The sequence below is a fragment of the Eretmochelys imbricata genome, chromosome 2 (genome assembly GCF_965152235.1).
Source record: "Eretmochelys imbricata isolate rEreImb1 chromosome 2, rEreImb1.hap1, whole genome shotgun sequence".
NCBI classification, from domain to species: Eukaryota; Metazoa; Chordata; order Testudines; family Cheloniidae; genus Eretmochelys; species Eretmochelys imbricata.
Window position 1 is genome coordinate 261,408,376 of NC_135573.1, and position 19,122 is coordinate 261,427,497.

Sequence of the window (19,122 nt, forward strand, 5' to 3'; positions counted from 1 at the left end):
GGACTTTTAAATAAAAATTCCAGCTGTAAACCTTTTAAAATGTAATGACTAGTTACCGGTATTTATTTTTCTCCTACCTAGTATGTAAGATCAAGATGGCAGAGTTGGAGAATTACGTTTCAGTTAAATTTGTAAACAAGCGGTTTAGTGGTCATCCCATGTAAACTCAGCGGTTGTACCGTCTGACTGGAGAATTGCTAACATAGTTCCTATTTTTAAGAAAGGGAAAAAAGGTGATCTGGGTAACTACAGGCCTGCTAGTTTGACATCTGCAGTACGTGAGGTCTTGGAAAAAATTTTGAATGAGAAAGTCGTTAAGGACATTGAGGTCAGTGGTAACTGGGACAAAATACAACATGGTTTTACAAAAGGTAGATCGTGCCAAACCAACCTGATCTCCTTCTTTGACAAGGTAACAGATTTTTTAGACAAAGGAAATGCAGTGGATCTAATTTACCTCTATTTCAGTAGATATGGTTCCACATGGGGAATTATTAGCTAAATTGGAAAAGATGGGGATCAATATGAAAATTGAAAGGTGGATAAGGAACTGGTTAAAGGGGAGACTACAACGGGTCATACTGAAACGTGAACTGTCAGGCTGGAGGGAGGTTACTAGTGGAGTTCCTCCGGGATCAGTTTGGGGACCAATCTTATTTAATCTTTTTATTACTGACCTTGGCACAAAAGTGGGAGAGTGTTAATAAAGTTTGTGGATGACACAAAGCTGGGAGGTATTGCCAATACAGAGCAGGACCAGGATATCATACAGGAAGATCTGGATGACCTTGTAAACTGGAGTAATAGTAATAGGATGAAATTTAATAGTGAAAAGTGCAAGGTCATGCATTTAGGGATTAACAACAAGAATTTTTGTTATACGCTGGGGACGCATCAGTTGAAAGTAACAGAGGAGAAGAAGGACCTCAGAGTATTGGTTGATCACAGGATGACTATGAGCCGCCAATGTGATATCGCCGTGAAAAAAGCTAATGCGGTCTTGGGATGCATCAGGCGAGGTATTTCCAGTAGAGATAAGGAGGTGTTAGTACTGTTATACAAGGCACTGGTGAGACCTCATCTGGAATACTGTGTGCAGTTCTGGTCTCCCATGTTTAAGAAGGATGAATTCAAACTGGAACAGGTACAGAGAAGGGCTACTAGGATGATCCGAGGAATGGAAAACCTGCCTTATGAAAGGAGACTCAAGGAGCTTGGCTTGTTTAACCTAACCAAAAGAAGGCTGAGGGGAGATAGGATTGCTCTCTATAAATATATCAGAGGGATAAATACCAGGGAGGGAGAGGAATTATTTAAGCTCAGTACCAATGTGGACACAAGAACAAATGGATATAAACTGGCCATTAGGAAGTTTAGACTTGAAATTAGATGAAGGTTTCTAACCATCAGAGGAGTGAAGTTCTGGAACAGCCTTCCAAGGGGAGCAGTGGGGGCAAAAGACATATCTGGCTTCAAGACTAAGCTTGATAAGTTTATGGAGGGGATGGTATGATGGGATAGCCTAATTTTGGCAATTAATTGATCTTTTACTATTAGCGTAAATATGCCCAATGGCCTGTGATGGGATGTTAGATGGGGTGGGATCTGAGTTACTACAGAGAATTCTTTCCTGGGTGTCTGGCTGGCGAGTCTTGCCCACATGCTCAGGGTTTAGCTGATCACCATATTTGGGGTCGAGAAGGAATTTTCTTCCAAGGCAGATTGGCAGAGGACCTAGGGGTTTTTGCCTTCCTCTGCAGCGTGGGGCACGGTGTTAGGATATAGATATTCAGGCCTGTCTGCAAAGGCCTGTACTCTAAGAATTTAGGTGTATTCTTATCACTTGGCTAGTGATAGAGGTATAAAAGAAAGAATCAAAATCACTGTCTGCCGGTGTAAGGGCCTTCTCTTACCGTGACAGTCTGAGGCCCTGTTCTTAGGCTAAGGCCTTTGGCTAAGCAGCAGAGGCAGCCATAAGCTGGGAAGCAAACAGTCACATCCTCACATTCCAAACTAGTCACACTGAAATAAGGTGCTATTCGGCTGTTAGGAATACAATCCTGTCCTGATAGTTCCTATCACCTCCAGAGAAAGGGAAGTGCCTAGAAAATGTAAAAGGAAACTTAGTTTGATAGCATCCTGTCTGGCAAGAACTCACTTATCAATAGCTGGGATGTGAAATCCTTGCTTCTGTGTTGTCTTGTCATTGTAGTTCCCACTTTGCTATTGTTTGTCTGTATAATCTCTGTCTGGTTCTGTGATTGTTCCTGTCTGCTGTATAATTAATTTTGCTGGGTGTAAACTAATTAAGGTGGTGGGATATAATTGGTTACATAATCATGTTACAATATGTTAGGATTGGTTAGTTAAATTTCAGGAAAGTGATTGGTTAAGGTATAGCTAAGCAGAACTCAAGTTTTACTATATAGTCTGCAGTCAATCAGGAAGTGGGGGGGGTGGGTGGGCGTGGGGAAAATGGGAACAGGGAATGGGGGTGGGTGTGTGTGTGGGGGAAATGGGAACAGGGAATGGGGGTAAGGAAATTGGAATCATGTTTTGCTAAAGGGAGAAATGGGAACAGGGAATGGGGGTAAGGAAATTGGAATCATGTTTGGCTCAGGGCAGGAATGGGAACAGGGACACAGGTGTAAGGCTCTGTGGTGTCAGAGCTGGGAAGGAGGATACTAAGGAAGGAAACTGGAATAATGCTTGCTGGAAGTTCACCCCAATAAACATCGAATTGTTTGCACCTTTGGATTTCGGGTATTGTTGCTCTCTGTTCATGTGAGAAGGACCAGGGAAGTAAGTGGGCGAAGGAATAAGCCCCCTAACACACGGGTCACTTGCTTGAGGATTCTCTGCACCTTGAAGTCTTTAAACCACAATTTGAAGACTTCAATAGCTCAGACATAGGTTAGGGGTTTGTTACAGGAGTGGGTGGGTGCAATTCTGTGGCCTGCGTTGTGCAGGAGGTCGGACTAGACAATCATAACGGTCCCTTCTCACCTTAAAGTCTATGATTCTATGATCCCTGTCATCCATTTTTTTCCTCAAGCTGTTACTATGTTTAATCCTATGCAACTGAAATTCAGAATTTGAGTATGTGAATTTTGCCTGCTTTGGAGGTGAATGAGGCACACTGTACGAGAACAAGAGTTTTCATACAACTTTACCCATGTCCTTTTCTGTCCTTGTCTTCATACCTGCCAATCAAGAAGAAACTTGTTACTATTAATACACTCACTTACATATTCTCTTTTATTGGAGGATCTCAAAGCATCTAATAAACCTTCAGAAATTATCACATGCCTCTAAGGTATTTAACTAAAGTATTAGCCCCATTTTACACATGGCAAAGTTGAGGCACAGAGCGGGTACAGCCAACATTATCAAACTTTAGTACCCCAAATTAGGTGCCCAAGTCTATAATTAGGCTTCTAAGTGAAAGTGACCTGTTTTTCAGAGGTGCTAAGCAACTACAACTACCATTGACTCTGAAAATCAGAACACTTTCGTTTAGATGCCTGTTTTAGTTCCTAAAGTTTGACATAAGAGAGTTTTCCAAGCCTAGGCAGAAATTCCATGTCAGGACTAGGAATAGAATCTAGATCTCCTGACTCTCTCGAAAAAAACCTTCATGCATTATGCAAGCAAAGTGCTACCCTTTAAAACACAGATACTGGCAGTGTGCCACTGCACATATTCAGCATCCTTTGGCTCTGCTGAACTATCTCACGAGAAAACCTTTGTTACGCTCTTGGCCACTCTGTTTACAGGTCTAATTCTGTACCTGCCCCACGTGAGAAACCCCATTAACAACATGTCTTCGAAGCAGTTGCAGAATGGGGATCTATATGAATTGGCTGGATTATGAACTAAAACTAAGTCTAAGAATTTTTTAAAAAATCCTTTATTCTTAACCTTAAGTACAGCTCAATATTCAGATGTGAAATGGAGCTAAAGTCACATTGTTCCGAAGAAAACTATTACAAAATTAACGAGGAATCCGCTGCGTTGTTTTTGTGGATACAGACTAACACAGCTACCCCTCTATTACAAAAGTAAAATTAAATATAAAATAGAGACACCAGGTGTTAGTTCAGAATACTGGGTCTGATTCTCCACCGCCTTGCTTCTTGTACAGCCACTTATACCACTGCAAATGAGTGCAAAGTAAGTGTAAAACACCATCAAATCAGAATTCATCACTCATTTACACCAGAAGAGGCATTTTACACTAAATCTGCACAGGTGTGATTACACACAGTTCCACGGGTGCGCGTGGCAGTGAAGAATTAGGAGAATTTAACCGTAGAAGCTTTGGCGATGATACAGGCTTTAGCTCTGGTGGAGAACTGGACAGTCTTCCTAATCAGAAAAGGAGCGAAAGGAAATCTGACTGGATTGGAGAGTGGTTTCCTGCAGTGAAAGGCAGGCCACTAGCTCACTGCATCATTTTGTCCCTGGAAATAGTGAGCTTTCAATAACCTCTTGCATTTAGCTTTCCGGAGCTAGAGTCAGGATTTTAAACACTTGTAATCAAACAGAAGATTCCCTCTAGTTAAGGCTTCAGGCTGGGGCCAAACCTTTTAGTTGAATACTGGGGGACCTTCCCAAACAAACCAGCACCATGACTCACACACTTCCAGATCTTTGGAGAACTCAGTCAGTCTCCCATCCGATCGGAAATGTGGGACTGAAGTGCAATACATTCTGTAAATCCATCTCAGTGAAATCTAGAGGACTCTTGTACACACTCTTCTGGCTTAACATACGCTGCCCTTGCTTACCCCAGCGTGGTCATTATAACATCTGTCACCATCATGCGCTCGCGGGTCAGAACTTCAGCCTCTTTCACTGCAAGATCAGAGTCTATAATCAGAGGGTCTTCGCCAAAAGAAGGTATTTGCTAAACACTGAGGGGCAGATTCCTCACCCTGCCAAACCCTGCCCTGGTACAGTGGAGATGGGGCCTGCAGCTCTAAATTACATCAAGGCAGAATAAGGTTTGGTGGAGCAGAGCTCTTCCAGGCCCCTCCCTGCCTTGGCCATGCCCCACCCCCAGAATGCCCTTAACATGTCCCTTCCCTCCCTTCCTCTCACACCAGGGAGTGGGGGAGAGGAGGCTGACACAAGAGATGGTGGAGAATTTCTCTGCGCAGCAGAAATTCTCCACTCGCCTGCCTCAGGTGCTTTAAGGCAGAGATGTGATGCAAAACAGCCTTAGCAGAGTGAAGAATCCAGTGTTCCTAAAAAAGGTCATGTTTGGGGCCTGTTTTCTTCCTTTTTTTCCCCTCTTGATTATTCTTTAGTCTCTTGTTTTGTTTATGCAAAACCTTACCACACTTTTAATTTGACGCATGGACCAAAGCCCTAGACAGTAAACGTTATTCTTATATTAGGGGCATATAATCATTTTCTATCAAAGAAAAGTAATAGAGATATACCGGAAATCTCTGTGAAATGTATGTACTTGAGTTGTAGTTTGTTGAAATTCATTGTATTTTCACATTTGCTCTTCATTCAGCAATTATAGACATATTATAATGATGAGATACCATTCATCTACACTATATTATGTTTAATACTATAGGGAAAGTGTTTGTAATATTGCAAAAATTTACCATCCAGAACTTCTAGGGAGGCAGTGCAGATGGATTGTCCAGCCTTGTTAGTAGCAATGCAAGTGTAGGTTCCACTATATTCCTTTCCAACATCCAGCAGGATTAGACTGTGATGCATGTTGGAACTGGCGAGCTTGTAACCAGGAGTCTCTGGTTTGATCCACAGAACATCTTCATGAGATTCTTCTTTCAACCAGGTAATTGTGGGTGCTGGATGTCCTAAAGAAAAGAGCAATAACCTCTTTAATTGTCCCACGGGTGTTCCTCCCTTCTTAAAACCCTGTGTACTACATTGTGAGTGAATCCTACTTTCGACATGTTTGCTGATCCATTTCCAATAACAGTAATAAATCATAAATGAATACTTGCACTTCTAGAGCATCTTCCATCTAAGAACTTCAAAGCACTTTACAAAAATGAAAGATTAGCCCTCACAACACCCCTGTGAGATAAGAATGTGCTATTATCCCCATTTTATACATAGGAAAATTGATGCAACAAGAGTTACACGTCTTGGCTAGGAGCATCCAAAAGTCTGTTACAAAGATGGGAACAGAACCCAAATCTTCTGACTCCTACAGTAGATAAGGCCTTCAAGATTTGGCCCAATGAGAAGACAGGATACATTGGGAAGCTCTGCAAATTAAGTAACACAGAAAGAAAGTTGTGTTTAAGCTCCATTTACCTTCAACCTTCACAGAGAAGGTGATACTTGCACCTTTCCTGACACTTTTATTGGTAAATCTCTCCAGGAACCTGGGTGGCACCAGCTGTTCTTGAGCATCTGAAAATTAAAAAGTTCATGATGAAGTGGTACAAGTGAGGCTAAGACTATTGAGAAGTTATTCGTAGTTCTGTTATCACTGATTGTGCTGCTCCTCTCACCTGTTTCTGGCAGTTCTTCCTTCTCACCAGGACCTGTAACACAGAAAGACAAATCATCCCACTATGAAACTACATCTATAGAAAGGACAAATGTCTCCTTCCTGTGAATTGTGCGCTCAAGCATGTGGTCAGGTGATATCAATGACTTACTCAATACAATATGGACTACACACAAATTACATTTTTATTAAAAATTATTATTCATCTCTTTAGTAGAATATATCTAAAAGCCATTTTATAATATAAGTGACATGTACAGTAACTCTGCACAAGAGTGACTAAAATCTGTTTTAATCTTCTATTAATATATCATACATTTGAACAAAGATCATTTTGATAAATTACACCACAAAAACATTCGGCCATAAATTACTAACTCCATGAGTACTGATATTTATTAATAAATAAATTAATTAACCCAACATCATCATCATCATCAAAACACCACACTGGCTCTATACCTATCTGCTTCTACAACTGAGATAAACTCAACCCTTATTAAAAGTACTGCAGTATTCTGCAGTTATGGCCTCAGATATGGACCATATCATACCCTTAGTTTTTAAGCACAATTCCCCAGTGAAGGCATTAAGGACAATGGAGTTAGAATGCATGTGCAAGTAAGATCAGAATCAGGTAAACAGAGAGGTGATACGACTTCCCTTAAGAACACAGTGAAGATCCATGGAAGATTAGTCAGGAATAGAACACAGGTTGCCTGATTCTCAGTCCAGTGCTTTAAATACAAAACCATCCCTCTATCCTCGGTTTATGGCCCATTTTATTTTCCAGAATATCTTGCTGTCTATAGGCTTTATCAGGAAAAGTGAATATTTAAACCAGAGATAGCCACTGGCAGAAAGCACCAATAACTTACCTTTGACAACCAAACTGGCCGATGAATATGCAGAACCTGCAGAGTTGCTAATAAATACTGAGTATTGACCAGCATCCTCCTTAACGACATTGAGGATTTCGAGTGCATGAAATTGCTTCTTCTCAGTCTTCAGGATTCGGTCTGAGGCCTGTAATGGTTGCCCATCTTTGAACCAGTAAAGACGAGGTTCTGGGTACCCTACAAGAAGCAATGTAAGAAGGGGTGACTCACTATTTTGGAGCCTCTCAAACCAATCATACACTTCAGTGTAATCAAAGAAAGGTCCATTCTTACCAATGCTGTTTGTTCAAGGTTCTACAGTGTCCACTTGGAAACTAACCCACATACAGAGAGTAGTTTGATTCTGATATTTGTGAATGCTATTTAAGAATTAAAATTCTATTATGTACTTTTCAGATTCTAATTCTGCCCCATCACCTTGGTATCTGAGTGCCTTCCAGAGTTAGAACATTGATATTTGGATCTGATTTTCTACAAATACAAGGCCAAATCCTAAAATCCTTACTCAGGCAAAATTCAGACCGAAGTCACACTTTGCCTGCATGGGGACTTCGAGATTGGTCTCATGGCCATTTAAGCCAAAACAGTCCCCACTCTTTCCATGAGCAGGAGCAGAACAACCCAGTAAAAGTGCTCCAGGAAAGCACAGACGGGGGCAGTGACATCTCTGTAGTTTTTCTCCTTTATCCACCCAGATGTTGTAGACGTTTCACTGTGAGGTCAGGGATACACACAGGTGGAATGGGTGGGCCAGTGGAGGGAGGGTCTAGGTCACAGAGGTGGGTTGGGTACACATCTACTGTGTAGGTCTTCTACAGATAAGGGACAGGAGATGGGACAACAAGAGATCCCAGAGCCGGGGCGGAGGCACTGGGCCTTTGTGTGGCTTTTGGGGAAATCTGCTGGTTCTGGGGGGACAAACGACCTTTCTGCTTTTTTGGCGGGAGGGGTAAGGATGGGATAACCCCCTCCCCACACACACACACACACACACACACACACTGATGGAAAGATCAAGAAGAAAGTACCATGATTTAGCAAGGCTTTCTGTCCCCTATATAGGCTTATCCCAAGTAGCAGACAATTTGGGCCTTAGCTACTGTCACTTGAACTAATCATTACATAGTACATCTACCCTGAAACACTAATGAAAGGCAGTGGTTCATATTTGTAAGCATTATTTTTAAAAACTTGCATGCCCACACTGTACTTTTCATTCCTGGCAACACAGCAATTAATGCATTTAGAGACTAGTTGATCTTCATGACCGAAAACCTAAAAAAAAGTTATAGGACTAGATTTCCAGAAATGTGTGCATGCAATTAATCACTGAGGATATGACCACACAACTGAATACTTACTTTGCATGAACTATTGCCCAGTTAGGTGCTGGTCATCTATGCATACACACACTTGTGACTGCTATTTCAAATGTGCTATTTGAGTGCACAAATTACGAGCACAATTGCATGCAAAAGCATATGAGAAAACCTTGTCCACACACGTTCACAGATATCAAGATGGGACTGATGTAAATGTCATAGGTCCCCTTACCTTTGACCTTCAGGTGAAATTTAGCCAAAGATGCTCCAGGGGCCACGTGAATATCATGAAGCTCATCTAGGATTTGAGGCAGCTGCTCCTCTTCTGTGGTGGATTCTACTCCCTCTTGTTCTCGGCTAGGTATAGATTAGAGTCGGAAAGAAAGGAGGAGTTGGCATATTCCATTTTAGGCTCTACAGAGGAATGCACTCTAGTAGGCACAGACTCTTCTTCGACTCCCCCCAGGCATGATCCCTTCTGCCCGATCTCCTCCAACCTACCCCTGTCCCAGTCTTTTCTCTTTTCCACCGAGGGCCCGCCCTCCCAGCCACATTCTCCTCAAGCTTCTCATCCTAGTCCCAGTCTCCTTGTACAGTCAGTCTACGTTATCTCCCTCCTGACTCCTCATCCAATCTGTTTCTCTCTTCCACCCTGCCTCCAGATGCCTCCCCCTTTCTCCACCCCACTGGCTCCCAGTCCTAATCTTCCTCTCCAGGCTCTTCAGCTAATCTCAGGGTCAGCCCTTTGGCTCCTTATCCCAGTCTCCTTCCCCAGCCACTCCCAGTCTCCCCCACCCCAACTTCCAGTCCCCTCCCTTCTTCTACACTCCTTGTACCAATCTACTCTCCCCAAAACAAGTCCAACTCTTGTCCTCACTGCATTCAAATCAGGCAGCTTCCTCCTCCACACCACCTGGGCCCATCAGGGGGGTCATTTAGAACATGGGAGAGACAGTCTTGCGGTTTTCAATTCAGATGCCCAGACCCAACATGACCCACAGCAGCCCAGGGCCCAAGTATGGATGGAATCTTTATTGGCTTTAGCTGGTAAATTCTAAGGAGTCTCTCTTGAGCCTGTGTGAACTGGGATTTTTCAAAGGCTTATCAATTGGTCAAATTTGGGTAGATTTTCATGAGGACTGCAAAAGACACATCCCTGACAAAAGGGAAACACCCCACCCTCTGCCAAATTTCAAGTTCCTGCTTCGAATCATGGGAACACTAGAGCTTTTAAAAACAAAGGTCGTCAGAATTTTTTTAACATCATCAAAACAACACCCCCCCAAGCCCCATTCTCAGAAATGACAGAACCATTTTGGCTGCAATTTGGGGGTTGGGGGGAAGAATCAGGCTGAGCAGACATTTGGGACTCAAAAATTTTAGCCCAAACGATAAAAGTTTGGTAGAGTCATAAGCAGCTGAAAACAGGGTCTTATAATGGGAATTGGTGGGCAACCTGAAAAACAGGCAGTGTTAACAGCCCCATTCACAATACAAGCTTTTTATCTGTACATCTCAAAGTGTTTTACAAAGGTGGGAAAGCAGCGTTATCCCCACTTCATAGATGAGGAACCTATGGCACAGAAGTTAAGGAAACTGCCTGAGGTCACACAGCAGATCAGTGCCAAAACAGGAAACAGAACGCCAGGATTCCAGCCATTCTACATGTGGCTGAAAAGTAAAATCAGACATGCGTTAAATCCCATCGAAAACAATTGGCTAAAATCTCAGTGATACACCCAGCACTGCTGAGAGGCTGGAGACAAAGAGGACTCTAAGGTATAAAGGTGATTCTGGATTGGATCTCAGGAACAGTCAGAGCCATCTCGGTCCCTGGTATAATTTAGAGAAGCCATGAGCACCCAGCTACCAATGACCCCTAATGGTCATTCCTGAAGGCAGTGCAGCAGTTTCAGCTTCACTTTCTTTTCCTGGCCACTCCCAATCCCAGACTGAGGAGTTCATTACACCAGAAAGGAATTCCCATGGGGCTGAAGCAGCCAGGCTGCTGGCTGTTTTGCACTGAGGGAGCAGCACAAAGCAGACACAAGAGGGCTGATATTTCACTGTAACCAAGCCCACTATAAGCAGGTAGCACTGATATGAAATTACATTCACAGATTACACAGCCTTTGCTTTACCACTGTAATGATCGTCGTTGTCTGATTCCCACTGAACCCATCTAAATCCAAACACTCATGAATAAAAATGAGCATTGTGCCATGTTTTCCAGTCACCGCGGCTCTGTCATTCATATTTTACCTTGAGAGATATCCTTTGGCACTGTAATATGAAGATGTCTCTGTCGCGTCTGCTGCTGTATCATAATCAGTACTGGTCACTGATAAAGGAAAAATGGACATTCTCCATGATCCACACTTTGTAACCACTGCTGTTCGTAACAGTTACAGCTAAAGGTCCTTGCAGGTTCTGAAATTTCATTATTGGGAGCAGCAGCCTCCGTGATTCCCCTTCTTAATACTCATTCATCTCCCCCATTTGACCTGATGCCCCCTCCAGACAAAGAACAGCTAGATGTGTCTCCCTTTGAGCCCCACCAATGCTACTGCAAGAGCCAGCCAGAGGGCATTGCAAGAGAGAAGCCACACACGTTTTTCCCCAGGAGTGAGTGTGCTGTCTCCGTAAGGCTTACAGCCTTCGTGGAGAGAGAGGGAGCTGGGAACTCAATCTCAGATCGCAATGCACTGGGTATGGCCCTATGGTGCATTTCTCATGTGAGATTTCTCCGACCATGGGGAATGAATGTGCTATGCTCAGCAACTAACTAATCCAGTTACACTGGTGACAACATTGCCAAAAGCTGCATCACCCTCAAACATGGGTCATGATAATGGGAGAAAATACACCCCACAAAATCATTAAGCTTACGGCTACCTCATCTACATTTTAATTAACAAATGATTTTCCTGCCAATGAGATTTACTTATTCAGATCAGCCAGAATAAATATGCATCTTTATTCAACACCCATTCACACTCCCCTACTAATATTATGTATAATATTATAACAAATGTGCAAATATGCATCTTATTCAAATACCACTCACACGCCCCATTAATATTATAAAACATTTTGTTTCATAATATTCAGTCTTTTCAATCATTCCTCAAGACTCACAGTCCACTCGCAGCTCCGCCTTGCTTGAAGAAACTCCCATGTTGTTTTCAGCAAGGCAGCGGTAGACACCCATGTCAGTAGGAACCACGGCGGTGATGATCAGTTGGTGGCACCCTTCCTGGTCCTCGTTGATCATATAATGGTCATCTTCTTCGATAACTTTCCCATCCTTGAACCAGCGCACCGTGGGTAAAGGTTTGCCAATAACAACACAGTCAAAGCTGACTGGGTAGCCGTCTTGCACCTCTTGGTTTTGAAGCTCAGTTATGAACATGGGAGCTGAATATGGTACAGTTGGAAGAGAGAAAAGGAAACAACCAGCTGTGTTAATTGGTAAAGATGCACTTCAAGAACGTTGCTGTGCGGTGTGTCAGAGGAAGGGACTTGCAGTGATGCTGATTGGCACGTTTTAAAATAATAGAGAAGTGCCCTTCCTCCATAATATAAACAGTGAAGGAGTAGCCTAGGTTGGGTATTTTCCAGTGAAATGTTTTTTCATCAGCAAATGCCACTTCCTCAAAACCAAAACTTTTTGTGCAAAAGGGTCAGTTTTGACATGTTTTATGACTTGGAAAATGTTTGAATTGTTTTGAATGGTTTAGTTTCAACATTTTCAAAAAGACAAATTCCAGTTTTTCAATTCTAAATGGCGGTTTCAAAATGTCAGTTAATTCTAGTAAAAAAAATTGAAAATGGTCAAAATCGAAACAAAATGTTTTGAAATTATCAAAACAAAACATTCCAAAATCATTGAAAGAAAATATTTAGATTGAACCAAAAGGATTTTTTCCCCTGATTTCCAGTTCATAAAAATTTTCAAATATTTTGGCTTTTTGCCCCAGTTCAGGACTGGAAAATGTTTTGATATCTTGAAATCTTCAAGGAATGGGAAAACCGCTTTCCACCCCTTCCTCTCCCAACTCTACTCAGTAGAATTTGCCTTATAAAAAGGACTAATTTATTCTCCAAGAGCTGTTCCAGACATTGCAGCATCACCACGGTAAAGTAAGGCTTGGGTCAAGTCCCTCCCTCTGTAAAACGGGGCTGAGAATGTTTTCCTATCCCAAAGGGCTGTTCTCAGAACTGCTTAGTTAACTGATGCTTTCAAAGCATTGTATGAAAGCGATTGTGTGTTTTGTTATTAGGGTGAGTAAAATTTTTTCCCTCAAAACATTTTTACAATGCAAAAAGGATTGGAAATGGAAATTTTAGTAAAAGATAAAAATTTCTGTTTTCAGGTTTTCAAACCCCCAAACTTTAAAGAAAATTGCTGTGGTGAAAAATAATTTCCAAGTGAGCTCTAAATACGATTATTAAATAAGAACCTAGCAGGCCTTGCTAACCTGTGTCGGAAGTCAGTAAAGGTGGTGGAGGTCTTTTCACCAAGGGTTGAATCTGCCCTGGAGCAGGAGATGCTGCTTTCCCTATGCGAAGCTCTATTTTTTTAAGGCCTTGGTCCAGGATGTCAATCTCGACTGGGATACCCAGTGCAGCAAACATCTCTCTGAACCGGCCGGCTGCTGTTTTTGCTTCCGCCAAGACTTCAAACTTGATGTAGATGTATTGATCATCCTCGCGATACGTCTGGTGATCTACCACCTCCACCTCCCCTTCATCCGCGCTGACAAAGAGTTCCTCCTCCACATCAGACATTTCCGTTGAGATCTTGGACTTGAAGAGCTTGTGAAGCCTCCTTCCCGCTTTACGGAACGCATCATCCAGTTCGCTGCCAGAAGAGCTCTCTGTTTCACTATCAGTGAGGCGTTTCACTTGCTTGTGCTTACGAAGACCATCCGGTGCCCGGGTACCAACCACCACCTTAGCACTCTGGGAAACCTTGCCAAACTTATTAGATGCCTCACAGGTATATTTTCCCGTGTCTTTCATGTCCAGGCCAGTGATAATCAAGGAGCAAGTTCCATCACTGTAATTGTCTATGTGATAATGGCGCCCATCTGAAAGTTCCTCATCGTCTTTCAGCCAACGGATCTTCATATCAGTTTTGCTGAGAGCCACACACTCAAGGTGGAGAGTGCCTCCTGGCTCACCACAAAAATCTTTGAGGGTATCACCAAACACGGGACATTCCTGCTGTTTGATCTCCTTCCTCACTTTGTAGCCTTTGAAAGCAGCCTGAATTTTCACAGCTGCTTTGTTCATGGAAGGATCATCTAAATCTTCCATGATTTCTGGTTCAGCAGGCTTGGCAGGGAGTGCAGATTCACTAGTCTCGATGCCCGACTGCTCCCAGTGTTTCCAGAATTTACTGGTGGAGACCGTCTGAACCTTGCTACCAATGCTAACAGTAGATTTCCCGGCCTTTTTAAGGTAGTTAACTAGTGAAGGCGTCCCAGCCCTAGACTCATCGTCTGAGCTTGTGAAAGAGAAGTCCGCTTCTCCAGTTTTAGTCAGCTCATCACAGGTGGAGTATTCTTCTGAATAATAATGAGACTCCACTTCTTCCTTCTTCAGCTTATGAAGTTTATCATCCTCTTCTGGCACTTCACTGATGGAATCCAGGGTTGGCTCCCTGCTCATTCTTCGCTTCTTGGCAATAGCCTCCCACAGGAGGTGAAGGTCCCCCTCCTGAGCAGCTTCGGGTGGCAAGCTGGGCTGGAGATGTCCATCCACCATCTCTTCAAGTTGAATCACGTCACGTGCTTCCTGGGCTGCCTCTTTTGGCAGTGCCACTGTGGGAACTAATTGGGATTCAGTTAGTAAGACGGTAAGAAGGAGCATGTGAATAAGGCAAGAGAAATCACCTTAAAATGTTACTCCAAATCCAGGCAGTAAAATATCACTGAAATTAAAATTAACCACTGCATAAAGCACAAATCACACACGTTAGAAAGAAAATATGGCCAGTCCTTGAACAAATTCCTCCTCCTTCCCCATGCATAAAAGTGATGGGCCAAATCCTGCCTTTGTTTGTTTATGCATCCCCCAATGTCTGACTCAGCTTCTTATATGCAGTCACTTTATGAAACTGAAAGCTGTCTAGCTTTCTGCTGAACATACTCCATGGAAACAATGCCCCACAGGACCTGCAGTGAAGACCATAGGAGGTGGTAATAACATCAGAATGGCCATACAGGATCAGATCAATGGTCCATCTAGCCCAGCATCCTGTCTTCCACCAGTGGCCAGTGCCAGATGCTTTAGAGAGAATGACCAGAACAGGGCAATTTATCAATGATACATCCCCTGTTGTCCATTCCCAGCTTCTGGCAGCCAGAGGTTTAGGGACACCCAGAGCATGGGGCTGTGTGCCTGATCAACCTGGCTAATAGCCATTGATGGACCTATCCTCCATGAACTTATCTAATCCTTTTTTGAACCCAGTTATATTTTTGGCCTTCACAACATCCCCTGGCAATGAGCTCCACATGTTGACTGTGTGTGTTGTGAGGAAAAAGTACTTCTTTATGTTTGTTTTATGTTACATCCTGGATCAACCTGCAGATGATCAGTGAAAACATGTATTGTAAGAACACACCGATTCTCATTGGAGAATTTGAGAGGAAGTCATACATTCTTCACCTGGCTCTACTTTATGCATTTGTCTGAGGGCGCAGAAAAAATATTTTCAGTCCAAAAGGTTTTGTAAACACTATTTTTACCTACATTATCTGTTTTCAGCTTTACTAATGCCATTAGGAAAGTGTAGCATTTTTTAAGAGGTGCCCTGGCACTGAATGGGGAAAGTCTAAATTGCAATGTAAGAACTCTGCCTCTCTGCCTCAGAGTTGCAGCAGCCAGTCCCAGAGGAGATCCATGCCCTGTGCTCTCTCTCTTTAAGTTTGCTCTCTCAAACTATTTTTCCTAACAGGAAAGTAATTCAGAATGAAAGCGTATGGTTGCCTCTTGTGTAGGGAATAAATACACTTACTTTGACTTTGATTTCCCTCCCTCTTGAGGAATCCAGTAAACTCAATTTTAATTCTTTCCCACCATCCTTGGTCTCAAGTGAGGATGTGGTAAAAAAGCATTTGAGAAATTTTCTAGTGTGGTGAACACCATTTTTCTTACAGTGTTTTAATTTACCCACAGCTTATCTGATTAAGCTAGTTTTTGTGAAACAATTCTCTTCCTTGCATTGAGAATCCTCTCTTATCCATTGGATTGCACTGAGAGCTCTATCTCTGCATGGAAAAGAGCTAGAGACTTATTTTCCTTCTTTAAACGAAAGCTTACCAGTAGGTCTCCAGTAGTCATCTGGTGACCCTTTTTGTGGCTGTGGGAACCAATGAGACACTTGGACATCACCATTTAAAATATTAATGACTTACAATTAGAGTTTAATCAACAGTCTTGAGCACTAGGATGTGGCTATATTACTCCAGTGAACTAAAATGTCTCACTTCTGTTTTTGTGTGTGTTTTGGTTTTACTCTTCCCTATAAAGTGGCAACAAAGTTTTGGACTCTGGTGAATGTGTCCATTTTTACATGTATCATTGATAAGGAAATTCTTGTCTGATCACTTCAAAACCCATAGACAAATTGTATCTCGACAATAGACATGATGTCCTAATTTTGAGGCTTATACGTCTTTGCTTGTGGATTTGCAAGAAGAGAAATATTGAGTTTATAATGCAAACTGAATTCCCAATATTAACCATGGAGAGGCTATTGAGTGTCCTTAATCTGAACTAATAAAATCTCTTAGATACACATTTTCTGTACCTTCAAGAGACAGAAGGGCAGAGGATCTGACATCGGGAGAGATCATGCAGGTGTACAATCCTTGATCCTCAGGTTTAAACGCACGAATAATGAGTATCTGCTTCTTGCCATCAGACTTTATTTCATATCTCCCTCCAGGCTGTAGTTGTTCTTTTCCTTTGACCCAGATTGCCTCTTGGGTCTCTCTTGAAAATTCACACTCCAGGACAGCCACCTCCCCTTCCAAGACCGACTTGCCTTCTAAGGGACGAGTGACTGTAAATGGAGGCTCTGCAATTATAAAAATTAGGGCATTTAAAATCAATGAATGCACCCGTCTGCTGTATGGACCCCAAAACGGGTGGAAATTAGAGCCTGTGAAGCATCCAAGCTTTGAATTTTGGTGTTTTAAAATTTTTGTTCAACTGCTGCAGCCAATCATTGGAAGGTAAATGGAAAAAGTGCTGTAATTTAGAGTTTACAACTTCTAAAGCTCTCCAAGATTAGTTCACATTAGTTTACAGCTATATGCAGAAGCCATTGCGCTTTCCCCCCTTACGTTTTTGTGCTTATAGGTCATCACTAAGGCTACGATTTTGTCATGGAGGTTGTGGAAGTCACAGAATCAGTGACTTCCAGAGATCTCTGTGACTTCAGCCTGTGGCAGTTGGGAGCCGCAGGGTCCCCCCACTGCCTACGGTGGCCAGGAGCTGTGGGGACCCCTGGGAGTTCTGGGCCACCGCGGGCTGTGTGGTGACCCTGCAACTGAGCTCCCCATTTTGGCACAGATATTTTTAGTAAAAGTCAAGGACAGCTCACAGGCTTCCGTGAATTTTTCTTTATTGCCCGTGACCTGTCTGTGACTTTTACTAAAAATATTCGTGATAAAATCTTAGCCTGGTCATCACCCACTTTTGCCAAGTCTCTCACACAGTCTCATACACCCCACCAAGACCTAGCCCATAGTAGTCTCACAATTCCTATATGCTCAAAGTGTGAATTAGAAGCGTAGAGCCAGCTGAAGTGGCGCTCCCTTAAGCTTTTGAAGAAAAGATCCAACATAGAAAACAGATTTTGAAAGCTGCCTCCATCTCAGGTTTTGAAAAACATGATGAAACCTTCACTCTTGTTACTAATGACTGAGCCAGCAACTCTTAAATAGTGAGAAAATTTCTTGTTATGTTCATCACTTTGATAGATGACCTTCTAATAACATGACAATTGCATGGCACCAGTATTTAAAGTGCACCTGAGTTCAGCCAGACTTGACCGAAGAAAGAAACATGGGCAAATATGTTTTTTAAATGTTCTTTTTCCCATCTTAGGAATTTAACTTACCAGGGGTTTTCAAAAAAAGATAAGAAGAAATTATACAAAGCAAACACGCACCATTGCAATAGAATGTAGAGAGAGGCTTTACAAGAAAACAACTTAGAGGAAACTGAAATGATGGTTCCCTATCTCTCCATGACCACTGGGGTTTCACAAATAGTCACTGGAGCAATTGTGAATTGGTACCCACAGATACATTGTCAAGGTGTTAAATTACAAGAGATATACAAATATCAGAGAGAGAGAGAGAGAGAGAGAGACAGAAAGAGGCATTTTAAGGAGGAAACACTGCCTCTCCCTTGCATGCACACTAAAAGTCTCGGTTGCCATCAGTCACAGTAATATAGCCATTCCAGCATGCCCTGCCTCAGTCATTCCATCTGGTCTTCATGAGAAAAGAATCTTATGTTGATCAGACAAAACTCAGAGATGCATTGCAAGCCACGAGATTGAGTGCTGCGGTATGGAGAGAAAGATGTCAAGCAGATAAACAACACAGCAGGTTTCACTTTGCTTCTGCTCAGAACAATTTACCAACCTTCTCTCCAAGACTCAGTATTTTGTGTTTGCTACAAAGCACCGAAATATGCTCTAGTGTGGACCCTTAGCTCTCATGTGAGGTCCCTTGAATGTGTGAAGCAGACATGCCATGCAAAATACAGGCCTATAACAGCTCTTAGTGCATAATGGGACCTCTCTAGTTCTCGCCTAGCTGAACAGCTTGAGGTAAATGCACTGGTTCACCAGCACCAACTTTGTTTACAGTGGAAATGCGGAATCTGTAGGGTTCGCCTGGTGAGAGACTGTCCGCAACAAACTCTGTGTTTTGAATAAGTTCCTTGTTGCGTTGCTGCCAGCCACTACCAGGCGTTTTCCTCTCAACATTGTAGCCTATGATGGCACAGCCATCATCGCTCAGCGGTGTGAACCAGGACAGAGTTACCGAGCAACTGCTCTTACTTAAAATCTCTGGATCTTCCGGGGGGTCGGGGAGGGCTGAGGGCACAACAGAGTTCCAATGATGTATAAAATAAGTGCTGTCGCTTTTTAGTGAGATTACAAATGTAACCCTTCTGCCCATCAGAGTTGGCAGCAACAAGGGCCGGGTTCAATATCTAGGGGATCCATTCCAATAACACAATGCAAACCGGCTCGAGCCCCCACCCAGTGACCTGGGACAAATATATACCACCCCCGCTGGGCGCCTCCAAGAGGCAATACTTCCCCTCTCGCAAGCACATAGCCTGAGTGTAGCAAAAG

At 42.8% G+C, this 19,122-nt stretch overlaps 1 protein-coding gene across 1 annotated transcript in view; it reads right to left on the reverse strand.

The window, feature by feature from the left end:
- OBSCN (obscurin, cytoskeletal calmodulin and titin-interacting RhoGEF) overlaps positions 1 to 19,122 on the reverse strand; it is a 300,816-nt gene that overhangs the window by 99,296 nt on the left and 182,398 nt on the right. Inside the window, exons 62-73 of the mRNA XM_077808766.1 lie at positions 18,571 to 18,858; positions 16,552 to 16,821; positions 13,211 to 14,566; positions 11,868 to 12,146; positions 10,992 to 11,070; positions 8,962 to 9,086; positions 7,387 to 7,584; positions 6,510 to 6,542; positions 6,310 to 6,408; positions 5,625 to 5,843; positions 4,791 to 4,857; positions 3,174 to 3,203 (exon numbers count right to left, since the gene is read on the reverse strand). Of these exons, the coding sequence (XP_077664892.1) occupies positions 3,174 to 3,203; positions 4,791 to 4,857; positions 5,625 to 5,843; positions 6,310 to 6,408; positions 6,510 to 6,542; positions 7,387 to 7,584; positions 8,962 to 9,086; positions 10,992 to 11,070; positions 11,868 to 12,146; positions 13,211 to 14,566; positions 16,552 to 16,821; positions 18,571 to 18,858 (3,043 nt within the window). The remainder of the gene's footprint in view (positions 1 to 3,173; positions 3,204 to 4,790; positions 4,858 to 5,624; positions 5,844 to 6,309; positions 6,409 to 6,509; positions 6,543 to 7,386; positions 7,585 to 8,961; positions 9,087 to 10,991; positions 11,071 to 11,867; positions 12,147 to 13,210; positions 14,567 to 16,551; positions 16,822 to 18,570; positions 18,859 to 19,122) is intronic.